The 26,691-nt window shown below is 43.8% G+C and overlaps 1 protein-coding gene and 1 pseudogene across 1 annotated transcript; both read left to right on the forward strand.

Moving 5' to 3' along the window:
* Positions 1-2,095: 2,095 nt before the first annotated feature.
* PROKR2 (prokineticin receptor 2) lies at positions 2,096-8,894 on the forward strand. Its single transcript, XM_057703387.1, has 2 exons — positions 2,096-2,553; positions 8,198-8,894. The coding sequence occupies exons 1-2, from the start codon at positions 2,096-2,098 to the stop codon at positions 8,892-8,894; spliced, it is 1,155 nt and encodes a 384-aa protein (XP_057559370.1).
* A 5,776-nt stretch (positions 8,895-14,670) lies between these two features.
* Positions 14,671-19,351, forward strand: LOC130833986 (heterogeneous nuclear ribonucleoprotein A1-like; annotated as a pseudogene).
* The last annotated feature ends 7,340 nt before the right edge of the window (positions 19,352-26,691 follow it).

Here is a 26,691-nt window from a genome sequence, read left to right on the forward strand (position 1 = left end):
GGCTGCTTTGCCCGCTGCCGCCCTCGGGATGCGCCCGGGCTGGCTCTCAGTAGGCGCTGGCGCCGGGAGGTGACCGGGCAGGGGACCGTAGGCTGGGAGTGGGCGGTGCGGCCGCAGGCGGAGGGAGCCCGCGGGTAGCTGGGCAGGCGTGGGCGGGGGGCACCTACGCGAAGGTGAGCGGGAAAGGGGCGGTGTCTCTGGGAAGATTCTGCTCACCGTCTCCTCTCTCCACTCCCAGTTTTCCTCCCGCCCGGAGGCCCCGCATGCTTTGCTGCTCAAGCCTGAATTTCTGACTTGATTTCTGATTTCTGTCCACGCGCGGACGTGCCGGGTGGTTAATACGGGAGAGGAAGGACCGGGCTCCTGAGCCGGCTGGTCGAGGGCAGGGAGTGCATCCCGCGGTAACGGGGAGGGGACCTGCTCCAGCCCGGGCGCCCGCTGTCTCCTCGCGGGTGCCAGAACCGAAGAGCAGCGGATCGTAGAAGCCGAGAGTGCGCGACTCCCGCTTCTCCGTCTCGGGCTGAGCAGTGTCTGCGGAGGGTGGGGGTCTCGCGGGAGACGGAGAGGCGACCCAAAAAGAGGACACCCCCCCGCTGCGGTCTTGAACCTTTCCTCGCGTACCCAGCAGGCGGGCGCGCCTCAGGTTGGAGTGTCCCTGCCACCCTGCGACGGCTGTCCCTTCGGGGAGCAGTTCCTGTCCTTCGGTCTCCCTCTCTTCTCACAGGGCTGCGCCAAACCCACTGTCCAGTTTGGTCTGCTTCTTGCTTCCAGCATCCCGCGGCCCCCACACTTGGAATCTTTTCCAGGTGTTCTGAGAGGTGGAGGAAGGTGGTTAATGGCTGGATGGCCAGGGACCCCCATTCCACGGGTGCTGGGTCTGGGTCCTTTTCCAGTCCCTCAGACACCGAACCCAACGGTACCCTATCTCCTGAGGGCGCAGTACTTCAGAGGCTTCATTTCCTCCCCGGTGGGCATCCGGAGGCACCAAGAATGTAGGGGACTTAGGCCATAAGGGACAGGTCAGCCCTCAGGCCCTCCTGGGTCCTCACTGACACTCCCCCCACCCCCTTGGGTGGCTGTTTTCAGTTAAGCCAGGTCTTGGAGTAGCCACCACTTTCAGAGGACACAGACTTTGGTGACAAAAGCTGGTGCCTCCCAGGCAAGGCTGCTTCTGGAAGGGGAGCTGAGGGCCTGGTGAAGGGCAGATCCAAACAGCGGAGGCAGTGGAGGGAAGCAGGCAGAGGACTTTTTTCTAGAGCAGCCCAGCAGAGCAGCAGAATTCCCTCCCACCGCAGGCCCCTCCACCTGCAGAATCCTGGTCAGGACCCTCATTCATTTGCCCAACAGATTCCTATCCAGCCCTACTCGCTGCGGACCCTGGGCTAGGCAACAGGAATTCGGTTTACAGGAAACCTGGGATTCAGAGAGTGTAAATCACTGGCCCAAGCTGAGCCAGCCTGTCCCTGTGGAAATGGTGATTTCCAAGTCTGTGGACTGGCTGGGACAGAGAGAGCAGCCTCTGCTTTGGAGGAAAGACCCTGCTGTATCCAAGTCCTCTGGCTTCATTGTCCCTGGACAACAACTGGCACAACATTGTGACTGCCATAGAATCCTGGGCCAGCTGCCTGAGCAGCTGGGGAAAACTTCCAGAAGACCTCTGTGGGGGCTGCTGGGGGAGGGGGAGGGGAACTGGGCAGTCAAACTGGTCGTGGCCCCAGGGCAAAGGGCAAAGGTACACATTCTTCTTGGGTGTCTCTGGGACATCCAGTCCATCCCATGCCCAGTCCCTCCTGACAGCCAAACAGCCAGTAGAGGGTTTCCCAGTTTCCAGGTCTCAGGTGTCCTCCCCACTACAGGGTAGGTCTGTCTTTGGGTCGACACTGAGGAAACTCTGGGAGGATGCTACCAGGTGTTCTCCTGTATTTTATCAACTGGTTGTGTCTCCTTCTAGGATCCAGGATGGCATGTTGACTCCCCAAGGATGTGGGCAGGGTGCTCGGATCCCTGACCTCACGAGAGCAGAAGGCCTGGACCCCCAGCTCAGACTACTCAGACCTCGGAGACTCCCGCATACCACTCACCAGCACGCTTCACCATGGCAGCCCAGAATGGAAGCATTAGTTTTGCAACCAACTTCAGTATAACCCAAGACCATGCCTCCTCCCTCCCCTTCAACTTCAGTTATGGTGATTACGACCTCCCTCTAGATGAGGATGAGGATATGACTAAGACTCAGACCTTCTTCGCAGCCAAGATCGTTGTCGGGGTGGCACTTGTGGGCATCATGCTGATTTGTGGCATTGGCAACTTTGTCTTTATCACTGCCCTCGCTCGCTATAAGAAGCTGCGCAACCTCACCAACCTGCTCATTGCTAACCTGGCCATCTCCGACTTCCTGGTGGCCATTGTCTGCTGCCCCTTCGAGATGGACTACTATGTAGTGCGCCAGCTCTCCTGGGAGCACGGCCACGTGCTCTGTGCCTCTGTCAACTACCTGCGTACCGTCTCACTCTATGTCTCCACCAATGCCCTGCTGGCCATCGCTATCGACAGGTGAGGATGTCGGGCAGGGGTAAGGATGGAGGTGGCCCAGGCTGCTCCTTTCCTCACTTTAGCTCTAACAGCTGGCATTACTCCAGATTCAAATGCTTGCCGATCTATTAAGGTAAAAGGAGACTTGGTGTCTCCAGTTGTGGCTTATGTTCTCCCAAATATGAGCAAGAGTGAGGCTTCTGGGTCCCCCAGCTCTAGGCCCTCTCCCCATATACCATATCTGCTTCAGATACACGCATGTCATATAACCATGAACCTCACCAAACACAAAAGCAAAAGCAGTGAGTTCAGGCAGGTTACTACTTAGAAGCCACATTGACTAGGTTAGCCAGGGCAGCTTCCCGTCAGGACAGTATGTGCGAAGTTTTTCCTGTAACCACTACCCAAATCAAGGTATAGAACATTTCCATCCTCTAGAAAGTTTCCTTGTGCCCCTTACCAGTCAATCCTGCCACCCCAGGCACCCATTGATCTGATTTCTAGCGTCATAGTTTAGTTTTGCCTGTTTTTTAACTTCATAATAATGGAATCATACAGTATGTACTCTTATTTTTGGTGACTTTTTTGCAGAGCTGATTTTAAAATAAGATTACAGGGCTTCCTAGGTGGTGCAGTGGTTAAGAATCCGCCTGACAATGCAGAGGTCACGGGTTCGATCCCAGCTCCAGGAAGATCCCACATGCCACGGAACAACTAAGCCCATGTGCCAAAAAATAGAAAAAAATAAAAAAATAAAAAAAAGATGACTAAAATAAGATTACAGGGTTTGGTTGCAAAAAAAGAGGGAAGGACATTCTTGCCTTTCTTTTTTGCACACATCCATGTGCTTATTTGCATATATTTGCATGAGATGTTATGGAAGCCCTTGATCTACTATAAACTTATAAAGTAAAATTTCTAATAGCAGCTTCAGACAAATCTGACACATTTTATTTATGTAAACAGCTGTAGGCCAGTATTGGACCACCAGTGGCTCTGTTTGAGGGGGGCAATTTGTGTCACATCTTCTTGGTTCACCATTATGAGTTATGCTGAAACTCATTTTGATGATGTGTTTTAATCATCTTTTTCCCTTCTATCTTCTTTCAAATCCAATTTTTCCCTTGTTCTGAGTGCTATTTAGGTCTTTTGTCATTTTTAATCAACTCGCTGATTATTTTTCATTTATGATAATATAATACACATACAGATATAAGAAGCATCTTCCTTTTTATAACTTAATTCCTGCAGGAAAAAACAATTTTGTTATCACAACTCTGAGGCTCTCAAGCCCTGACCCAGTGTTTATGAAACTTACCTATCAACCAACTGCACAAAATTCCCCAGGGGAAATGATACAAAATATGTCTGATACAATGATACAAAGTCAGATTCCCATTCCCTACTGAATGGGAATCCCCTGGGCTAGGGCCTATGTATCTGCATTTTACCCAATTCCCTGAGTGATTCCGATGTTTACTCAAGTGAGAGTTACCACTGTTCTCATCCCCTTTGTTCCATCGAAACCTTTGTCTTTATAATGTAGTTGGGGGAGAGGGGTCTTTCTTTCTTTCTTTCTTTCTTTCTTTCTTTCTTTCTTTCTTTCTTTCTTTCTTTCTTTTTTTCTTTGTTGTTGTTGTTGTTGTTGTTGTTGTAACATGGGAGATTCTCAGAAAACAACCATCCTGTTACAATACAGTTTCCTTTTCCACCCCAAGCCAGCTCTGCCTCAGTCAGCTTCCAGCTCTGTCAGCAGTTCCACCATCTGCCAGTCACCCAAGCAGGAAACACTGCCATCATCCTTTGCCTTTCTCCCTGTTCTACAGTTGCAGAAATCGGTCCGTGAGAAACCAAACACCACACTCAGAGGGTTGGAGAACTCAGGTTTATTAAAACGGCGGCCCCAGGCGAGCTAACGCTCCAAAGTTCTGGGCCCGGAACTCAGGATGAGCTTTACTTTTATAGTGCACATGTTTACAGAGCATGGAAGTTTCCTAACAGAAACTTACAAGAGCAGGTGCAGAACATTCCATTTCTTAGCAAAACATCTTAAAGTTACATTGGATTGTTAGGTCATCCTGTTTTTCTGTTTTTCTCTGTGCAGCAAGCATATTTCACAAAAGCAAAACAAGCATGGAGTTATTTTTAGCTGAGTGTAAGTTTCTAACTTTCCTCTTCACTACCCCCATCCACACACCTCTACACCAGGTCCACCAATAGTCCCTGCAGCTCCTCTCTTTTTTTTTTTTAAGCTCTTTATTGGAATATAGTTGCTTTACACTGTTGTGCCAGTTTTTGCTGTACAACAAAGTGAATCAGCTGTATTTATACCTATATCCCCATATCCCCTCCCTCCCGCGACTCCCTCCCACCCCGGCCTCGTCTCTTGACAAGTCATGGCTGGACCATCATAATGTCCTCTAACTTGTCTCTTCACCCCTTCAGGAGCTCCTGTCCCCTGAAATCCATACTCATCCTTATTAAGCATCAGAATATCACCATTGAAAAGTCTTTCTAATATATTTCATTCCTTACAAAACCTCCAAAAGTTTCGATGCCTATAGAACATACGTCAAATCTGAGTCCAGTGCCCCAGAGTCTTTGTAATCTGATGCCAATCTGTCTTTCAATCTCATGCTGCGTATGGGGACACAGAGAGTCTTTCCCAAAGGACATTTTATCTTAAGTGCAATTACCATGTCCTCTATCTTTATGTTTCCATAGAGCTTAGCCAGAGCCTCAAACCTGTCCTTTAGTTTGGATTACTCTTAATATAGACCCTGAGACAAGAATTCGTGTGCAGGTAGCACTCAGGAAGTACCTATAGGGAGATGGGAGATGAGGCAGGCAAGGGAAGGCAGTCAATACAAGCTGCATTATTGGACAAGGTTCCACTGTGGGCAACTGATGCTTATTCCTGCCACAGAGCTCTTGGAGCTGGTGTAGATCACACCTCAGAGTTCTTCTAGGAATGGGAGGTGGGAGGGAACTGGGATATTTATACACCAGCCCTCATAAGTGATTTGTGAAGGCCACCCTGCAAATTCTGTACAGGTTACCAAGAGGACTCTGGAAGCCAGAGAAGGCCTTCCAACCAAGAAATGCAGGTGTTAGCAGGTGGGCGTGGACAGGTACGCATTGAAGTGATAAAAGCAAAGGGATAATATAGAGACACCAACAGCATCTGCTACAACCTGGTAGATCCACAGGTTGCTGGGTCCTACTGTGGCCCAACCTATGTGTATGGAAACATCAAGTGGTAGAAGACACAGTCTTTGACCTCAGGGAGCTTTTCTTCCACACAAAAACTAGAATAATCTAGTGATAAGTTAAGAGTAACTCAGAGGAAGACAGATAATTCGTTGGTGATGCAGTCTGAGAATGTTTCACGTGGCAGATGCTGTGATTCAAGTGCACAATTCTGACCACCTCCTACTCACCACATTGATGAAGGCAGGCCTCTCCAGCACCAGTAGTAGCAGACAACTGAACACAGGACACCTGAAACTAGAACGATGAGGCTGACAGCACTTGGTTGGTCTCACATACTCGCAGCCCAGGGGAGGAGACCACTGTACACCAGGCAGGGCCATGTGGGAGCTGCATTCAGGAATAGAATGAACCAGCAGGGGCTGTGGGCAGTGGGCTCTATGGTGACAAGAGGCAGAGGGGACCCTTGGTTCCCATGGGAAGATGTGATTGGCTTGTTTGAATGATTTTGCCAACTGGCAGGGAGGTGAAATCCATAGGTTGAGGACTGGGGGGTGTAACTCTTCCCACTGATAGAGGAACTAGCAGGACAGGAGCCTTTCCCACTGGGTGGAGGGGTATATCTGGTGAAAATAGAGGAACTCAGAACTAGGCTTCTGGGGCCCTGTAGATGTCAAAGCAGCATGTGGAATTTCAGCCTTTGCAATCCAGGACCCTAATAAATAGCACCCTTCTTTCTCACTCAGTTTCAAACCTACTGAAAAATAAGGCAAAATGATAAGAAAGATGGATGATGGCTAAACTCTCACTTTTGCTGAGATGACACTAATGATAAATAACGGGCTTATATCTGTGGGCATGGGGACCACAGCATACTTAGAATTAGATAAACTTGCAAACCCTGACACAGGCAGCCACAGAAGAGCAAGGTTCATGTGCAGAGGGCCTAGAAGGGATGCTATTTGAAGTCATAGAGAACCCAGAAGGAGAGTGTTGACCTCAAGAAACACACATCCAAGCAGATAGATGGCAACAAAAACTTTGCAGATGTCCCTCTGGCCAATGAACGAGTCATAGCAAGAGATGGGTTTAAACAAAGTATTACAGCTTCCACCATGTTTTATGTATATTTCAAATGGAGACTTTCAAAGAGCCTGCAAGGTTGTCTGCAAAGTTATTTTTATCTCCCTTTCACAGATGAAGAAACTAAGTCCCAGGAGCATAAGTGATTTATTCAAGGATTTAGGTGCACGGGTGAATTCCAGGGCTTCTGAATAATGTCTAGGCCAGTGTTCTTTATTTTATGATTTATTTGATGACAACTCTGAATTTTAGAGCATCCTATAGGATAAGGAAGAGGTTATTTCATGAAAAGGATTTAGAATTTAAGAATTGATGACAGAATAAGCAGGGCTGTGGAAATTCTCTTTGGCATTGGTTACTGAGATACTTTTCATGATGGAACCAGATTCAGAGAGAGTGTTATTAAGTCTTGAATTAGTTCTGCGTTATGTAAGGACTTTGGACTCAAATATGGTAGGCAGAATAATGACCCTCCCCCCCGCCACAAGATATCCACATCCTAATCCCCTATGTTATGTCTAAGGGGAATTAAGATAGCAGGTGGAATTAGCTGATCATAAAAGAAGGACATTATACTGGATTATCCGGGTGGGCCCAATGTAATCACAAAGGCCCTTAAATGTGCAGAAGGAGGCAGAAAAGTCAGTGTCAGAGTGATGTGTTGTGGGAAGGGCTTGACTGGCCACAGATGGCTTTGAACATGGGAGGGGGCCATAAGCCAAGGAACGCAGGCAGCCCTAGATAAGAAACAAATGAGATTTTTCCCCTCAGAGCCTCCAGAAAGGAACACAGTCCTACCAACACCTTGATTTTAGCCCAGTGAGACATGTCAGACTTCTGACCTTTGTGTTGTTTAAGCCACTGAGTTTTTCGTAACTTGCTACAGCAGCAACAGGAAGCTGATACACTCAGGATCACAGGATTTATTCTGTCTGTTTGACCCAAATCCTGTGCTGTTTACACTAAACCACGCCTCTCCTCCAAATGCCAAATGATGTTGCTAAAATAAGATGAAGCGTGTCGACACTGGAAAATAGGTACATGGGGAGGGACTTTCGTGGTGGTCCACTGGATAAGGCTCTGTACTCCCAATGCAGGGCACAGGTTCAGTCCCTGGTGGGGGAACTGGATCCCGCATGCAGGCTATGGCTGGGAGTTCACATGCCAGAACCACAACCAAGAGTCCGCAATCGGGACCCTGCCGCAGCCAAAATAAATAGATAAAAATAAATAAATATTTTTTACAATATACAAGGTACATGGGGAGTCACTGTGCCCTTTTGTCTGCTAGTGTGGGTGTTGGGGTTACTTAAAAACCAATAATGATTACAAGCACACATCATCATTTCTGATGGCTTCCCTCCCTCACCAGATATCTCGCTATCGTTCACCCCTTAAAACCACGGATGAATTACCAAACAGCGTCCTTCCTGATCGCTTTGGTCTGGTTGGCATCCATTCTCCTAGCCATCCCATCAGCCTACTTCACAACGGAAACCGTCCTCTTTATTGTCAAAAGCCAGGAAAAGATCTTCTGCGGCCAGGTCTGGCCAGTGGACCAGCAGCTCTACTATAAATCCTACTTCCTCCTGGTCTTCGGCATCGAGTTCCTGGGCCCCGTGGTAGCCATGACCCTGTGCTACGCGCGGATCTCCCGGGAGCTCTGGTTCAAGGCGGTGCCGGGCTTCCAGACAGAGCAGGCCCGCAAGCGGCTTCGCTGCCGCCGGAAGACGGTGGGGGCGCTCGTGTGCATCCTCACGGCCTACGTGCTGTGCTGGGCGCCGTTCTACGGCTTCAGCATCCTGCGTGACTTCTTCCCCAGCGTGTTCGTGAAGGAGAAGCACTACCTCACGGCCTTCTACGTCGTCGAGTGCATAGCCATGAGCAACAGCATGATCAACACCGTCTGCTTCGTGACCGTCAGGAACGACACCGTGAAGTACTTCAAGAGGATGCTGCTGCTGCGCTGGCGGCCCGCCCACCGGGGGAGCAGGTCCAGCGCCGACCTTGACCTCAGAACCAGCGGCCTGCCGGCCACGGAAGAGGTGGATTGTATCAGGCTGAAGTGACCCATTGCTGTTTCACAATTGAAAACCCGAAAGCCGGCACTTGGAGCACAGTTCACCGATAACCAAGTTCACAGGCTGCAGGGGAAAGGGCAGCTGTGCTCACACCTCACTGCTCTCCAGGAGCTGGATGCTTCTGGAGTCATAAAATGCAGCGCGACTAGACACAGACCACAGCAGCTAGCATTCACTGACACCTGCCCAACACCTACCCTGTGCACAGCCACACCAGCGAGATTAGACAAGGGCAACAGGAGCTGACATTTACTGATTGCCTGCTGTGTGCAAAAATACTTAAATAGCAAAATGAAATGGCAGAAGCCATTGGAGTCATCAAGCTATATCCAGATATTTAGGTGGTCAGACAGAGGCCGCACACAGTTATTTAGACTCATTCTTCATCTTCCATCATTCTGTATCTGGTCAGTGCAGGAAAGTCAAAAGCCTACAGAATACAGCACAATGGAGATAAAAGGGTGAGTTAGAGTGGGGTTTACAGCCTCATGGGAAGACGGTTCACGCCATCACATTGAGCTTTTCCACCCAGATCTTATGACCTCCCTAGAACATTCTCAAGGATTCTGGCTGCCAAAAAAGAATTTTTCTCATAACCGGGTCATTGGTTATCTGTAATGGTGTAATTTCAAAGGGAAGAATGAAAAAAATCTCTTTTCCATTGATGCTTGCAAGCCTATCATTCTTTTGGGTGAAGACGGACAATCCCGAAATGAGGAACACATCCAGTTCCTGACACCTTACTGTAAAGGATGTCAGGAGCTCTAGCGTCAGGGAGGAAGGGGACAGAGAAGGGGGTCACTGCAATGAACATAATCTGTGTGGCCATTTTGCTAAGGCCTGGGTCAGTTTTCTAGAACACACCCTCTTTTTTGCGAAGATGAGCTCTACTTGGAATCCAAAGACCTGGGTTCATGTGACCTAGATGTTTACTCTCTCTGCATCTCAGTTTTGTTCAACAAAACAGGGATGATGAAAATATCTTCTCTGCATACTTAACAGGACTGTTGAGAGAGCCCACTGAGGTCATGGTTTGTGAAAGTACTTTTCAACTATTCAAGCGATGAGAATGGATAAATGATATTGAACAATTTGTTTGGACCTCATCCACTGTGGCTTATTATGGAGAAACACTCCCACTTTTTCATCCTTATTCTTTGGACCAGTGATCCCTGAACTCTTTGCAGTGCAGTCCATTTATATCAGGGCAAAAAAGGAATCCTCATCCTGGGTTATAATCAGGAAGATTCAACCTCAGAGTCTTGGTTACCCGCCCCACACTCAGACTTTCAGTATCCCTGTGGTCATAGAAGTGCTGACAGTCTTCCCTGCATGTTGCTAAACAGCACACCCAGGGCTGCCTAAATCTGTTTGTATTATCACACATCTGTGGTAATTGTGTATAGTTGTCCTATTTCTTCCTTATTCATTTTGAAGCAGAGTCTACGCAAATGGTAATTGGTTTGGGGTTGACCCAAATGACCCATGTTTGGATAATTCCTGCTTTTCTATAGTGAAGGGGTCATTTAGTTGTTTGCTTGTGTGTGTGTGTGTGTGTGTGTGTGCGTGTTTAATTAATTGTTGGCATTTTTATACAACAGTGATGTTTCAACCAACATTTTCCATCACCACCCAGAAGACTCACTTTCAGCCCAGTCATTGTACCCTCAGAAAATTCAAATTCACTTTAACATTAGGCTAAGCCAAATTGTTTATAGATACTGATTTTACAAAATTACACAATGCATTCTATAGCCAAGCAAGTAAATATTTGGAGTTATCTGCATTTTCACAAATATAATAACTGCATTTTTACTTATTACCCCTGTCCTGACTCTCTTCCTAAAAATGATTCTTTGAGTAGACTGTTACCAATGTGTCTGTCAAAAGAATTCAGCCCCTTTTTCCTTTTTGTACTAAAACATACCATCTTCCCTTCATTTAAATTTAACTGAAACAGCTTTTGTAAATATCAGTGTGATTTGTGATTTTCCAGTGAATTACAGTGTTATGTTGTTATCATATGAAATAATTAACATATGGAATCTTAACCACACTGTTGAAACATTTTCCCTGCTAATCTTCTATATGTTAGTATATTTGGATATCAGTGAAGTAATAGCCATTTAATTCAACCTTGAACCGGAGAAGGAAATTCTTGAAGATACTTTTAGAAGTGGCAGCTCACCCCAGCAACTAGCCTATCTTGGTCACATCCCTGAAGCTGCAGCCCAGTAGTGTACTTATGCATGCAGATAAATCAGAGAACCACTACTCCATGCTCACATTACCCCTTCATTTTTACAATCATCTTGTTTGTTTAATGAAAACTGCTGTTTGCATGGAGACTGTTCATTCATCTAACTGGAGTTAAGGTAATAAATTAATTGCACTTGTGTTTGCCCTTTTCTCCTCAAGACTATTTAATGCTAAGCTTAAGATACTTTTAATGCACTGAGATATATAAACACTTATATATACTATTATATATATATTTTTTAATTTTTGGGGGGTACACCAGGTTCAATCATCTGTTTTTATACACATATCCCCGTATTCCCTCCCTTCCTTGACTCCCCCCCCTCGAGTCCCCCCCACCCTCCCCGCCCCAGTCCTCTAAGGCATCTTCCATCCTCGAGTTGGACTCCCTTTGTTATACTATACTATTATATATTGATAATTTAATCTCTTTTGGCAAAACAGATCTGTCCCCTCAGCAAGAATAAGAGAAGGATGGCTTTGTGATGAAGCTATTAGATATTTTTCTTTCAGCATCCAACATCAAAAATAAGTCGATTCTCAAATTTAAGAAATCAAAAGATGGCTTCATGTCCTTTAGGAATAAAAACCAATTCCAGGCTTATGAAGGGAAAAGTGACACATGGGAGGTGGTTAGAAAACTTAAAGTGAGTTCTATTTCTAGGGGAAATGTTGGCTTTGAATCATATCTCCTCAATTTAACCATACTCTCTCCCTTGGGCTCAAGAAGACACACACACACACACACACACACACACACACACACACACACACACCCCTTCAATAGGACACCAAAGCAGGAAAAGTCCTTTTAGGGCTTGTGATTCAACTCACTCCTTTCTTAGGTGAGAGGATCTGAATTTCAAATGAGGAAATAACTTGCTTAAGGATGCACAGCTAACACTTGCTGGAGCCAAAACATTGCCCCAAGGTCTCACTTTGGTCCAGTGAACTGCACTCAGTAACTGCCCTCCTGAGTCCAAAGGAGGGGACTCCTCTAAGAATGTTTAAAGGGCCATTTAAACTGATTTCTGACCTCCTGGGAGAATCTTAAACTGCAAAAAGATACCTTCCTTCCCTCTGGCAAGGAAAGAGTGCATCCCATCCAAAGGACTTCATAATCTAGACTCCAGTTTCCAGAGACATCAGAATTATGCCAGGGCCACTCCAGTGCTCCTGCATTTCTTTTCTCCTAATGAGAGAAATGCCCCCTCTGGGAGAGGTCTGAGCACATTTGTCTTGAATACACATGGAGCTATTTAGATGTGGTGTTGGAGCCATGTGGGAAAGCAGATTATGACGAGAGGCAACCCTGACCCCAGGAAAAGTAGGTGGTGGGGGAAAGGGCTTTCTCATATTCAAAGACAAAGCAAGTCCAAGGCCAGAGTGTGCAGTCATCACACAAGTTCCTACTGGCTGACCCTGAGCACTGGTCATTCTTCGTGACTCCAGGAACAAAATGCCTTCTGATCACCAGGTCAGCCTCTCTCCTAAGGTACACCACCCAAGCCACACATCACCTCCTGAGGTTGCTTGAACTTACTCCTTTATAGATGCTCAAAGAGCTCCAAATACAGGACAGCTTTTCCAAGAGATAAACTGGTATGAAAAAAAAAAGTGTGTTTGGCACTTTCTTCAGATATAACAAATGAGCAGGAGGTGAGGAATTCACTGGACCTTGAAAAGAATAAGTAATCATCAAATAGAGGGAAGTAGGCAGAGGGTTTGCCTACAAGAAGCAGGGTGGTCAGCTCTTGGAACAGAAGGTCATATACACTCATGGTCCTTCCATCCTTTTGTTGACTTCTTGTACTGAATTTCCACATATGAGTCACAGGCTGAGATGAAAGATGTCGTCTCCAGAATCTCATTTAATGCTGTCCATAGGTTCCCAGCTCTGGATCCAGCTCCTAGGCAAACTCCTGACACAATACTTTGACTGAACTCTGCAGCAGGGATTGTCCAGTGTGTGCAGAAGAAGGTCTTCCACCCACTCATCCAGTCTCTTTGCTGGCTGCTGCGGAGGAACAAAGATGGGGGTGCAAGCCTGAATCTGAAAGTGATGCTCGAAATTACATATGATTAATTCCATGTAGAAGTTGAGACACTGTAAGCACAAAAACGGAAAGAATTTAGAAAGATTCCTTGCAGCCAAGGGAATCAGAGAAGATTTGGAGTAGGGAGGTAGTTAGGCAGAGCTCTACAAGATGGAGAATGCTGGCATGAGAGTATTCTAGGCAAAGAGAACAGAATGAGCAAAGACACAGAAGAGGAGAAATGAGATAGAATATGGTGGAACAGCAAATAGTTTGATTTGACCAACACATAGAGTGCAAAATGTTTAAGGGGAGAACAAAGTCCGGTGGCAGGAAGAAGAGCAGAATGAAGAAAGAGGTGTACTGAAAGAGCCTGGAATTCATAATCAGAATCATGTTCAAATAATAATTTGTACTTAACCATGTGAATTTTACTTTACCCCTTACCCCTTCCTCTGTAAAATGGGAATGATAATAGTACTTACATCATAGGATTATATGTGGATTAAACATATATCTTAGAAAAATGCCTAGCACATCATAAGCAGCCAATAGATATTAGCTGTTACTTTTAGAATGATTAATTCTGAGAGCAGAATTTCTCCTGGAGGAATCCAGAGTATTGTGTCACATATAATGGATATACTATTTGGGAATTATTCAACCAGAGTATTTTCATCTTCTGTGACTCCAAGTCTCTAGCCATCTTGGACTCCCAACTGTCCCTGGCCAGCTCAAATCACAGGATATCTTCCATAGTGTAAAGAAGATGCTCTTCCACCATTAAGGCTGAACCAGGAAGATTAATGACCCTCAGGAAGGAAGCAATGATGTAGGGGAAGTGCCTTCCATACAGGCAAAAAACAGAGCCTAGCCCTTCCAGTCCCAATGGTGGTGGGAAAGAAAGAAACAAGTTGGTTAAAGACCAAGTGCATTTGTCCTTGCTTTCTCCTTCAGGGTCTAAATCTAGGTGGTGGAGGTGAGGATGCAATAGAAGCATCTAGTTATAAGGAAGCCTAAGATCATGGGGCAGGGAGGCACCAATGCAATGCTTGTCCAGGTTTACTAGGGGAGGCCCTAGTCCACTAAGAGGAGCCCTGTATATGGCCCAGAGAGATAGTGAAACAGCAGTAGAGGTAACTGGAAGATGAAGGAGTCTGACATAATGCCTTGACACCTTATGGCAAGCAGTGAGGTGTAGGGACGCATAAACTCCCATGTGCCCCACTTAGGGGTCACAGGGATGGACAGAAGCCTGGGGTTGGGTCACAAAGGCCATTATGTGTGGGGCCTTTGCAATCAAGCACAAATAGCCAGGACCATAGACTCTGAAAGACCAGTTAGAATGCATTGTTTTTCAGCAACCCATCCTGCAGCACAGCCAGCAAGGATCCAGAATCCACATAGCAGCATGTGATTCTGAGTGTTCCCTCCATCCTCCTCCAACATGCGTTCACGGAAGCTCCACCATGTTGGAAAGCAGTAAGGAGAAGAGGCAGAGTCTGGTCTCCTGCTTTCCAGAGCCCCCGGCAGTTGTGAGGGTCCTAGGGGAATAGGAGAGAGGGGGTGAGGAAGAAGAGAACCCAAGGGGGAGGGACCCTCCAAGATTGGAGGACTAGGGGAGGTGCCTAGCATTTCTCCCACCAACTCGGGCCCAGGGGGCCTGCTGGGTACACTGACCTGGTCCTTTGCCAGCAGGACCAAGAGGCATTCCTGGGCCCCTCTGCCTTGTTGGGCCTAAGTCCCATTGCCCACCACCCCCAGGGCCTTTTCTAAGCATCTGCCCTGCCCATTGCCTAACCTCACCCCCACCCCCCCACCCCTGCCCTTGTCTAAGCCTCGCCCCCACAGCCAAGACCTTTTCTGGCTTTTTTTTTTTTGCTATTTTTTCTGTTTCTTTTTTTTCTTCCCACCTCCTCACTTAGGCTATTGCAGTTGTTTTACCTTCCAGTTGTTGCTCCATCTTTTTCTAAAAACTTTTTCTAACACATATGTTAGTTTCTTGTTATCATATTTTTTATCTTGCTACTGTTCTGTGGTTCTCCTACTTTTTTTTCTGAATTTTTTTCCTTTTCCTGCTCCACACGGCATGTGGGATCTTGATTCAGAAGCCCAGGGTCAGGCCTGAGCTCCTGAGGTGGGAGCTCTGAGTCCAAAACATTGGACTAACAGGGAAACCCAGTTCCCAGGGAATATTCACCAGAGTGAGATCTCCCAGAGGTTCTCACCTCAAAACCAAGACCCAGCTATACTCAACAGCCTACAAATTCCAGTGCTTGAAGCCTCAGGCCAAATACCCAGTGGGACAGGAACAATATACTGCCCACCCAAAGTGGGGAGAAATGAGATGACAAAAAAGTGTGTCACAGATGAAAGAACAAGGTAAAAATGCACAAGATCAAATAAATGAAGAGGAAATAGGAAAACTGCCTGAAAAAGAATTCAGAGTAATGATAGTAAAGATGATCCAATTTCTCAATAACAAAATAGAGAAAATACAAGAAACAGTTAATAAGGACTCAGAAGAACTAAAGCGCAAACAAACAGTAATGGACAACAAAATAACCAAAATTAAAAATACTTTAGATGCTATAAACAGCAGAATAACTGAGGCAGAAGAATGAATAAGTGAGTTGGAAGATAGAATGGGGGAAATAACTACCACAGAGCAGGAAAAAGAAAAAAGAATAAAAAGAATGGAAGACAGTCTCAGAGACCTTGGTGACAATATTAAGCACACCAACATTGGAATCATAGGCATCCCAGAAGAAAAAGAAAGGGTTTGAGAAAATATTTTGAGGTTATAGTGGACAACTTCCCCCACATGGAAAAGGAAATAATTAATCAAGTCCAAGAAGCACAGAGATTCCCATACAGGATAAATCCAAGGAGAAACACACTGATGCACATACTAATCAAACTAACGAAAATTAAACACAAAGAAAAAATATTAAAAGCAGCAAGAGAAAAGCAACAAATACCATATAAAGGAAAACCGATAAGGAGAACAGCTGATTGCCCTACAGAAACTCTGCAGGCCAGAAGGGAGTGGCAGGATATACTGAAAGTCCTGAAAGAGAAAAACCTACAGCCAAGAATACTCTACACAGCAAGAATCTCATTCAGATCTGTTGGAGAAATCAAAAGCTTTACAGACAAGCAAAAGTTCAGAGAATTCAGCACCACCAAACCAGCCTTACAACAATTGCTAAAGGAACTTTCTTAGGCAGGAAACACAAGAGAAGGAAAAGACCTACAAAAACAAATCCAAAACAATTAAGAAAATGATAATGTAAACATACATGTCAATAATCACCTTAAATGTAAGTGGATTAAATGCTCCAACCAAAGGACACAGACTGGTTGAATGGATACAGAAATAAGACCCTTACATATGCTGTCTACAAGAAACCCACTTCAGACCAAGGGACACATATAGACTGAAAGTAAGGGGATGGAAAAAGATATTCCATGCGAATGGAAGTCCAAAGAAAGCTGGAGTAGCAATACTCATATCAGACAAATTAGACTTTAAAGTAGACTATTACAAGAGACAGGGAAGGACACTACATAATGATCAAGGAATTACTCCAAGAAGAACATATAACAATTGTTAATATCTATGCACCCAACATAGGAGCACCTCAATACATAAGGCAAATGCTAACAGCCATAAAAGGGGAAATCGACAATAACACAATAATAGTAGGAGACTTTAACATCCCACTTACATCAGTGGACAGATCATCCAAACAGAAAATATATAAGGAAACACAAGCTTTAAATGATGCATTAGACCCTCTCGACTTAATTGATATTTATACAACATTCCACCCAAAAACTACAGAATACACTTTCTTCTCAAGTGCACATGGAACATTCTCCAGGACAGATCACATCTTGGGTCACAAACCAAGCCTTGGTAAATTCAAAAAAATTGAAGTCATATAAGCATCTTCTATGACCACAATGCCATGAGACTAGATATCAATTACAGGAAAAAAACTGTAAAAAATACAAACACATGGAGGCTAAACAATACACTATTAAACAACCAAGAAATCACTAAAGAAATCAATGAGGAAATCAAAAAATACCTAGAAACAAATGACAATGAAAACACAACAACCCAAAATCTATGGGATGCAGCAAAAGCAGTTCTAAGAGGGAAGTTTATAGGACTACTATCCTACCTCAAGAAACAAGAAAAATCTCAAATAAATGACCTAACCTTACACCTAAAATAATTAGAAAAAACAGAACAAAAAAAACCCCAAAATGAGCAGGAGGAAAGAAATCATAAAGATCAGATCAGAAATAAAGGAAAAAGAAATGAAGGAAACAATAGCAAAGATCAATAAAACTAAAAGCTAGTTATTTGAGAAGATAAACAAAATTGAGAAACCACTAGCCAAACTTATCAGTAAAAAAGGGGAGAAGATGCAAATCAACAGAATTAGAAATGAAAAAGGAGAAGTAACAACTGACACCACAGAAATACAAAAGATCATGAGAGACTACTACAAGCAACACTATGCCAATAAATTGGATAACCTGGAAGAAATGAATAACTTCTTAGAAAAATACAATCCTCCAAGACTGAACCAGGAAGAAATGGAAAATATGAACAGACCAATCACAAGCATGGAAATTGAGACTGTGATTAAAAATCTCCCAACAAACAAAAGCCAAGGGCTGGATGGATTCACAGGAGAATTCTATCAAATATTTAGAGAAGAGCTAACACTTATCCTTCTCAACCTCTTCCAAAATATAGCAGGGGGAACTCTCCCAAACTCATTCTATGAGGCCACCATCACCCTGATACCAAAACCAGGGAAAGATGTCACACAAAAAAAGAAAATTACAGGCCAATATCACTGATGAATACAGATGCAAAAATCCTCAACAAAATACTAGCTAAACAGAATCCAACAGCGCATTAAAAAGATCATACAGCATGATTAAATGGGGTTTATCCTTGGAATGCAAGGATTCTTCAACATACACAAATCAATCAATGTGATACAACATATTAGCAAAGTAAAGGATAAAAACCATATGATCATCTCAATAGATGCAGAAAAAACTTTTGACAAAATTCAACATCCATTTAAGATAAAAACTCTCCAGTCCCGTGGACACTGCCGAGTAAGCATTGTTGACATCTCCCCCCTCCAATGCCATCATATCTAAGTCAGAGTCTCCCAAAGAGCCCAAACAGCTGCAGAAGCACTTCATCAGAGGTTTGAGCTTTGAAACAACTGATGAGAGCCTGAGGAGCCATTTTGAGCAATGGGGAATGCTCACAGACGTGTGGTAATGAGGGATCCAAACACCAAGTGCTCCAGAGGCTTCGGGTTTGCCACCTATGCCACTGTGGAGGAGGTGGATGCGGCCATGAATGCAAAGCCACACAAGGTGGATGGAAGAGTTGTGGAACCAAAGAGGGCCATCTCAAGAGAAGATTCCCAAAGACCTGGTGCCCACTTAACTGTGAAGAAGATTTTTGTTGGTGGCATTAAAGAAAACACTGAGGAACATCACCTAAGAGATTATTTTGAACAGTATGGGAAATTTGAAGTGATTGAAATCATGATTGACCGAGGCAGTGGCAAAAAGAGAGGCTTTGCTTTCGTAACCATTGATGACCATGACTCTGTAGATAAGACTGCCATTCAGAAATAGCACACTGTGAATGGCCACAACTGTGAAGTAAGGAAAGCCTTATCTAAGCAAGAGATGGCTAGTGCTTCATTGAGTCAAAGAGGTCAAAGTGGTTCTGGAAATTTTGGTGGTGGTCACGGTGGTGGTTTTGGTGGGAATGACAACTTTGGTCGTGGAGGAAAGTTCAGTGGTCGAGGTGGCTTTGGTGGTAGCCACAGTGGTGGTGGATATGGTGGCAGTGGGGATGGCTATAATGGATTTGGTAATGATGGAAGCAATTTTGGAGGTGGTGGAAGCTACAATGATTTTGGCAATTACAACAATCAATCTTCAAATTTTGGACCCACGAAAGGAGGAAACTTTGGAGTCAGAAGTTCTGGCCCCTATGGTAGTGGAGGGCAATATTTTGCCAAACCACGAAACCAAGGTGGCTATGACAGTTCCAGCAGCAGCAGTAGCTATGGCGGTGGCAGAAGGTTTTAATTACTGCCAGAAAACAAAGCTTAGCAGGAGAGGAGAGCCAGAGAAGTGACAGGAAAGCTACAGGTTACAATGGATTTGTGAACTCAGCCAAGCACAGTGGTGGCAGGGCCTAGCTGCTACAAAGAAGACATGTTTTAGACAATACTCATGTGTATGGGCAAAAAAACCCTCGAGGACTGTATTTGTGACTAATTGTATAACAAGTTATTTTATTTTCTGTTCTGTGTAAAGCGTAAAGCATTCCAACAAAGGGTTTTAATGTAGATTTTGTTTTTTGTTTTTTTTTGCAGCTATGCTGTTGATTGCTAAATGTAATAGTCTGATCATGAAGCTAAATAAATGTCTTTAAAAAAAAGATAAAAACTCTACAGAAAATGGGCATAGAAGGAGATTACCTCAACTTTATAAAAGCCATATATGACAAACCAACAGTCAACATCATTCTAAATGGTGAAAAACTGAAAGCATTCCCTCCAAGAACAGGAGCAAGACAAGGGTGCCCACTCTCAGCATTATTATTCAACATAGTTTTGGAAGTTTTAGCCACAGCAATCAGAGAAGAGAAAGAAATAAAAGGAATCCAAACTGGAAAAGAAGAAGTAAAACTGTCACTCTTCGCAGATGACATGGTATTATACATAGAAAACCCTAAAGATTCTACCAGCAAACTGCTAGCACTAGTTGACGAATTTAGTAAAGTAGCAGGTTATAAAATTAATGCATAGAAATCTCTTGCATTCCTATACACTAACAATGAAAGAGCAAAAAGAGAAATTAAGGAAACTCTCCCATTTACCATTGCAACAAAAAGAATAAAATACCTAGGAATAAACCTGCCTAAGGAGGCAAAAGACCTGTACGCAGAAAACTATAAGACAGTGATGAAAGAAATCAAAGACAACACAAACAGATGGAGAGACGTATCATGTTCTTGGATTTGAAGAATCAATGTGAAAATGACTATCTTACCCAAAGCAATTTACAGTTTCAATGCAATCCCTATCAGATTACCAATGGCATTTTTCACAGAACTAGAACAAGAAATCTTACAATTTGTATGGAAATGCAAAAGACCCCGAATAGCCAAAGCAATCTTGAGAAGGAAAGACGGAGTTGGTGGAATTAGGCTCCCTGACTTCAAACTATACTACAAGGCCACAGTGATCAAGACAGTATGGTACTGGCACAAAAATAGAAAGGAAGATCAATGGTACAGAATAGAGAACTCAGAGGTAAACTCAAGCACATATGGGCAACTTATCTTTGACAAAGGAGGCAAGAATATACAATGGAAAAAAGACAGCCTCTTCAATAAGTGGTGCTGGGAAAATTGGACAGCAACATGTAAAAGAATGAAATTAGAACACTTCCTAACACCATACACAAAAATAAACTCCAAATGGATTAAAGACCTAAATGTAAGGCCAGACACTATAAAACTCTTAGAGGAAAACAGGCAGAACACTCTATGACATGCATTAAAGCAAGATCCTTTTTGACCCACCTCCTAGAATAATGGAAATAAAATCAAGAATAAACAAATGGGAACTCATGAAACTTAAAAGCTTTTGTACAGTGAAAGAAACCATAAACAAGACAAGAAGGCAATCTTCAGAATGGGAGAAAATACTTGCCAACGAAGCAATGGACAAAGGATTGATCTCCAAAATACACAAGCAGCTCATGCAGCTTAATACCAAAAAGGCAAATAACCCAATCCACAAGTGGGCGGAAGACCTAAATAGACATTTCTCCAAAGAAAACATACAGATGGCCAACAAACACATGAAAAGATGTTCAACATCACTAATCACTAGAGAAATGCAAGTCAAAGCCACAATGAGGTATCACCTCACACCGGTCAGAATGACCATCATCAAAAAATCTAGAACCAATAAATGTTGGAGAGGGTGTAGAGAAAAGGGAACTCTCCTGCACTGTTGGTGGGAATGTAAGCTGGTACAGCCACTATGGAAAACAGTATGGAGGTTCCTTAAAAAACTAAAAATAGAACTACCATATGACCCTGCAATCCCACTACTGGGCATATACCCAGAGAAAACCATAATCCAAAGAGAAACATGTACCATAATGTTCATTGCAGCACCATTTACAATAGCCAGGATATGGAAGCAACCTAAATGCCCATTAAAAGATGAATGGATAAAGAAGATGTGGCATGCATATGCAATGGAATATTACTCAGCCATAAAAAGGAATGAAATGGAGTTATATGTAATGACCTAGAGTCTGTCACACAGAGTGAAGTAAGCCAGAAAGAGAAAAACGAATACCATATGCTAACTCATATATATGGAATCTGAAGAAATGGTACCGATGAAGCCAGTGACAGGGCAAGAGTGGAGATGCAGATGTAGAGGATGGACTTGAGAACACGGGGCTGGGGTGGGGGGCAAAGGGGAAGCTGGGATGAAGTGAGAGAGTAGCATAGACATAGATACACTGCCAAATGTAAAATACATAGCTAGTGGGAAGTTGCTGTATAACAAAGGGAGATCAACTCTATGATGGGTGATGCTTTAGAGAGCCAGGACAAGGAGGGTAGGAGGGAGTCAGAGAGGGAGGGGGTATGGGGATATATGTATAAATACAGCTGATTCACTTTGGTGTACCTCAAAAACTGGTATGAGTGTAAAGCGATTATATGCCAATAAAGAGATTTAAAAAAAAAACCTATGCATACATCTAAAACCAACATAATATGTCAATTGCAATTCAATTTAAAAAATTGAGTGCAAGTAGATTTTTAGGGAGGTGATCCCAGGAAACACTGGTAAGGGGAGAAGAGTAAGTGATGTAAGGATGGCAGAGAGTGGTATTGAGTGGGACACCACTCGGCAACTGGGGCTCAATCTTGCTGGGAGACAGCACTGAACACACCTCAGGGTTAACCCACCAGAGGGGCAGATGGGCTTGATTATTCATCCACCAACTCTTATACATCATCAGCGGGAGGCCACTACTAGGAACACTTAATCCCCAGAACTTCCAGTCTCCACCACTGTGGAGAGAAACCTCCAGACATGCGTATGATCAAGCAATCCCACTCCTGGGCATGTATCCAGACAAAACTCTAATTCAAAAAGATACATGCACCCCTATGTTCACAGAAGCACTATTCACAATAGCCAAGACATGGAAGCAGCCTAAAGGGCCATCCAGTTGAATGGATAAAGATGACGTGGTACATATCTATAATGGAATACTACTCAGCCATAAAAAGGAACAAAATAATGCCATTTGCAGCAACATGGATGGAATTAAGAGATTAACATACTAAGTGAATTAAGTCAGAAAGAGAAAGGCAAATACCATATGGTATCACTTATATGTGGAATCTAAAATATAACACAAATGAACTTATCTATGAAACAGAAATGGACTCACAGACATAGAGGAAAAACTTGTGGTTGCCAAGGGAGGATGTGGAATGGAGTTGCAGTTTGGGGTCAGCAGATGTAAACTATTATATACAGAATGGATAACAAGAAGGTTGTACAGTATAGCACAGGGAACTATATGCAATATCCTGTAATAAACCATAATGGAAAAAGATAGTTTAAAAAAATTATATATGTATAACTGAATCACTTTGCTGTACAGCAAAAATCAACACAACATTGTAAATCAACTATACCTCAATTAAATAAATAAATAAACAAATTCTTCCAATCCATGAAGAAAGAAAGAAAGAAAGAAAGAAAGAAAGAAAGAAAGAGAAAGAAAGAAAGAAAGAAAGAAAGAAAGAAAGAAAGAAAGAAAGAAAGAAAGAAAGAAAGAAAGAAAGAAAGAAAGAAAGAAAGAAAGAAAAGCTGCAGGCATAAGGGTTCAAGAACTTGCAGTGGAATGCAGCAAGCACATCCTGGAATGAGGAGCGCCAGGTTGGGCTGGCCACTGCTGGTGTCTGCTGCACGCGGCTGAGCCTGGGACTTGCCAAAGGAACTCAATCATTAATTACGTTGGTAAAATAATTTGATTGAAGATTGGTCACACGAAAGCAAAATGGAAAAAAAAACACTAAGATTTAGGAGATTAAATTCAAGATTAAGGAGCCCCAGATCATCTAATTCAAAACTGTTTTTTACAGGAAACCATAGCCCAGAGGATTTCATGATATCAGATTATACATACAGCAAGAGATTAGGAGAGGAGGCCAAAACACACACCTGGAAATCTATGAGGGAAGTGATTTCAGAGGCCAGGAGAGATGGCGGCTGAAAAATTCATAGAGTGAGCCCGTCTAGGCTCCCCACTCTCCACATCTAATCTGTGTTTGCAGGCCCAGACACTGCCAAGGGGATGAGGACACAACAGGGAGCAAAGCAGGCAAAATCCTTGCTCTCAGAAATCTTAGCTTCCAGAGGGAGAGATGGACAGCAAACAAAGAAGTAAGAAACATTCGAAGTGTGTTAGACAGTGACAAGAACTAAGGGGAAAAATCAATGAGGAAAGGGGTGTAGGTGTGCACACTGTTTGACGGGTGGCCTGATGAAGTCCAGTAAGAAGACATCTGAATACAGACCTGGAGGAGGTGAGGGAGTGACCATATGGATACCTGGGGTAAGGGCGATCCAGGCAGAGGGAACAGCAAATGCAGACCCTGAGCTGGGATGAGCCTGGAATAGCCAGCCCGGTTGGTACAGAGTGAATGAAGGGGTCATGAAAAGGAAATGGAGTGGGTCACACAGGCATTGTAAGAGCTCTGGCATGTACTGAGTGGAAAGAGAGCCCCTGTAGGGCTCTGGGCAGAAGAGAGACAAGATCAGAGTGAGCTGGGTCACTCTGGCAGCTACGTAGATAACAGAGTGAAGATAGGGACAGGGGACAGAGAAGGGAGACAGTTAGGAGGATGGCTAATCTAGATGTGAGATGAGAGTGGCATGTCCCAAAGTGATAGCAAGTGATAAGAAGAGGTCAGATGAAAAATGCATCATTTTTAAGAGAAAGTGTGACTAAAGTATGCATTTGTGCCAGAAATGATATTCTAGATATTCATACCATAAAAGCCTAAATGGCAATAAAAGAATCAGCCATGGACACTGCCTGTGTGAAGTGTGGGCTTGGAGAGATGAGGGGTAGTGTCAATTCCTTCCTCCTACTTCCTTTTCTCATGGCAAAGACCCTCCTGCACTTTCAGTGTTTTGTCCATGGAGGGTCCATTCCCATAATGTGCCCAAAGTTGGAGTTCAGATGGCAACTTTCCTATTACATTATTTCAGGTCACCAAATCACTCTTGTCACAGGATATTGGATTGCAGGGGGCTCTGAAGGCAGCAGGGTCTTACTATTTCCATATACCTTCAGATCCTTCTGCTCTTATGTGCAGAATGGTGTGACTGGTTATTTGGTATTTGCTATTACTGTTCTTTTGGAGTAGAAGGTTTTCTTAAAGACAACTGACATGAATTCGCATTTAGTCCTTCTCAAGTTAACAGCTAAATATCCTCAAAAGGGTCAGTGTGTATTTGGGCAGATGTGGGAAGATATATGGCAGCTCCCAGAAGTAATTACAACTCATCTTCATGTCCACACTGAACGCCAATGCAGTGCCTTTATTATAAGCAACAGTTGCTCTAAAGACATACCATGGCTATAAATCCTTGTTTTCTAAACTCACTTTTCTATTTGGTGCTCCCATTAACTCATGTGGCAACATGGTGTAAATTAGAAAAAGATACATCCTTCAGACTGGATGTAGACTCCTTGTGTCCAGATATATCCAGATTGGATACAGCTCCTTGCTGGATGTAGGACTAGGTGAATGTAGCTGTTCTGTGATTTGGGCCCTGTCACCTGCACTCCTATGTGATGTCAGCTGAAAAGACACACACATACACACACACGCACACACGCACATGCACACGCACACACATGTGTGCACATGAACATGCACACACATACACACACACGCACAACCTACAAGTTGAGAATTATATTTTATTTGGCAGACAAAACTGAGGGCTTAAATCTGGGTCACAGCCTCTCACATAGCTCTGAGGGACTGTTCCAAAGAGGTAAGGGAGGAGCCAGGATATATAGATGTTTTTGCAACAAAAACCAGGTAGTCAGAACTTCAAAAGATCACTGTTAATTAAAAAAAACCGGATATCTCAAGTTAAGAAATTTAGCACTTTTCTACATATGGGAAGATACAAGAGTCTGGGCTCACTGAAATCATCCCTGTGATATGCACCTTGACTATCCGGGGCCAGTATCCTGCTTTCCTCCATCCCACAGTTGGGGGTGACTGTAGTGGCTGAGGGCTTGGCAGTGGGCAGCCTCTGCCTCCATCCTGAGTTTCCTCAGGGCTCACTGTCCAGGGTGGCTGCAGTGACTTGACGGCTGCAACATCCTTTGTTTACTGATAACATTTTTCATTTCACAGTAATTTGCAATCTGACCCATACCCAGCAAGCAGAGCCCAAATGAGCCAGGTATTGAAACTGTGCCCCATAGCATTAACAGAAACGGGTGACTAACCGAAATCCTTGAGATTGTCTTATAGAATAGCAGATAAGGGAACATCTTGTTAAAACAAACAAATAAACCTCTGCTTATAACCTGCCATTATTTTGTTTTTTCCTTTAACTGCAACCCTCCAAACTTCATATAGTTTAGGTAATATGAGTGTGAGTCAAAAATTATCCACACTCTGGCTGTAGAATTTATTTTAATTAATTTTAGAAAAGGCAAATACATCATTTTTCAACATAATCTCCTTGCTTTTCAATACACTTTGTCCATCTGTCACCAAGCTTTCGTATTCCCTCATTAAAAAATGTTTTAGGCTGAGCTGTGAGCCACCAATGTACTTGTCTTCCCTTCTTCATCAGAAGTGAATCTTCATCCTCAAGGGCTGCTTTCAGGGGACCAAACAGGTGAAAGTCCAATGCAGCAAGATCAGGACAATAGGGAGGATGCTTGAACACCTCAAAGCAAAGTAATCCACGACAAATTTAGGTTTCAAAAAATTTGTGAGATGGGTACAGAAACAACTCACAGATGAGCATAAACAGAAGCGTTTGGATATCTGAAAACAAAATATGAATCAACACTCTAAGGAAGGTGAAAGTTTCTTAAAGACAATCATTACTGGTGATGAGACATGGCTTCATCACTATGAACCTGAGAGTAAACAGCTGAGTATGGAATGGAAACATCCTCAATCACCAACCAAGAAAAAGTTCAAAAGTCAACCATCAGCTGAAAAATTGATGCTTACAGTTTTCTGGGATTCTCAAGGGCCAGTATTGGAATATTATCAGGAAAAATGTTCGACACTTAACAGTGCTCGTTACAGTGAGGGGCTTATTGAAGAG

This window comes from Hippopotamus amphibius, chromosome 12 (assembly GCF_030028045.1).
Source record: "Hippopotamus amphibius kiboko isolate mHipAmp2 chromosome 12, mHipAmp2.hap2, whole genome shotgun sequence".
Taxonomy (NCBI): domain Eukaryota; kingdom Metazoa; phylum Chordata; class Mammalia; order Artiodactyla; family Hippopotamidae; genus Hippopotamus; species Hippopotamus amphibius.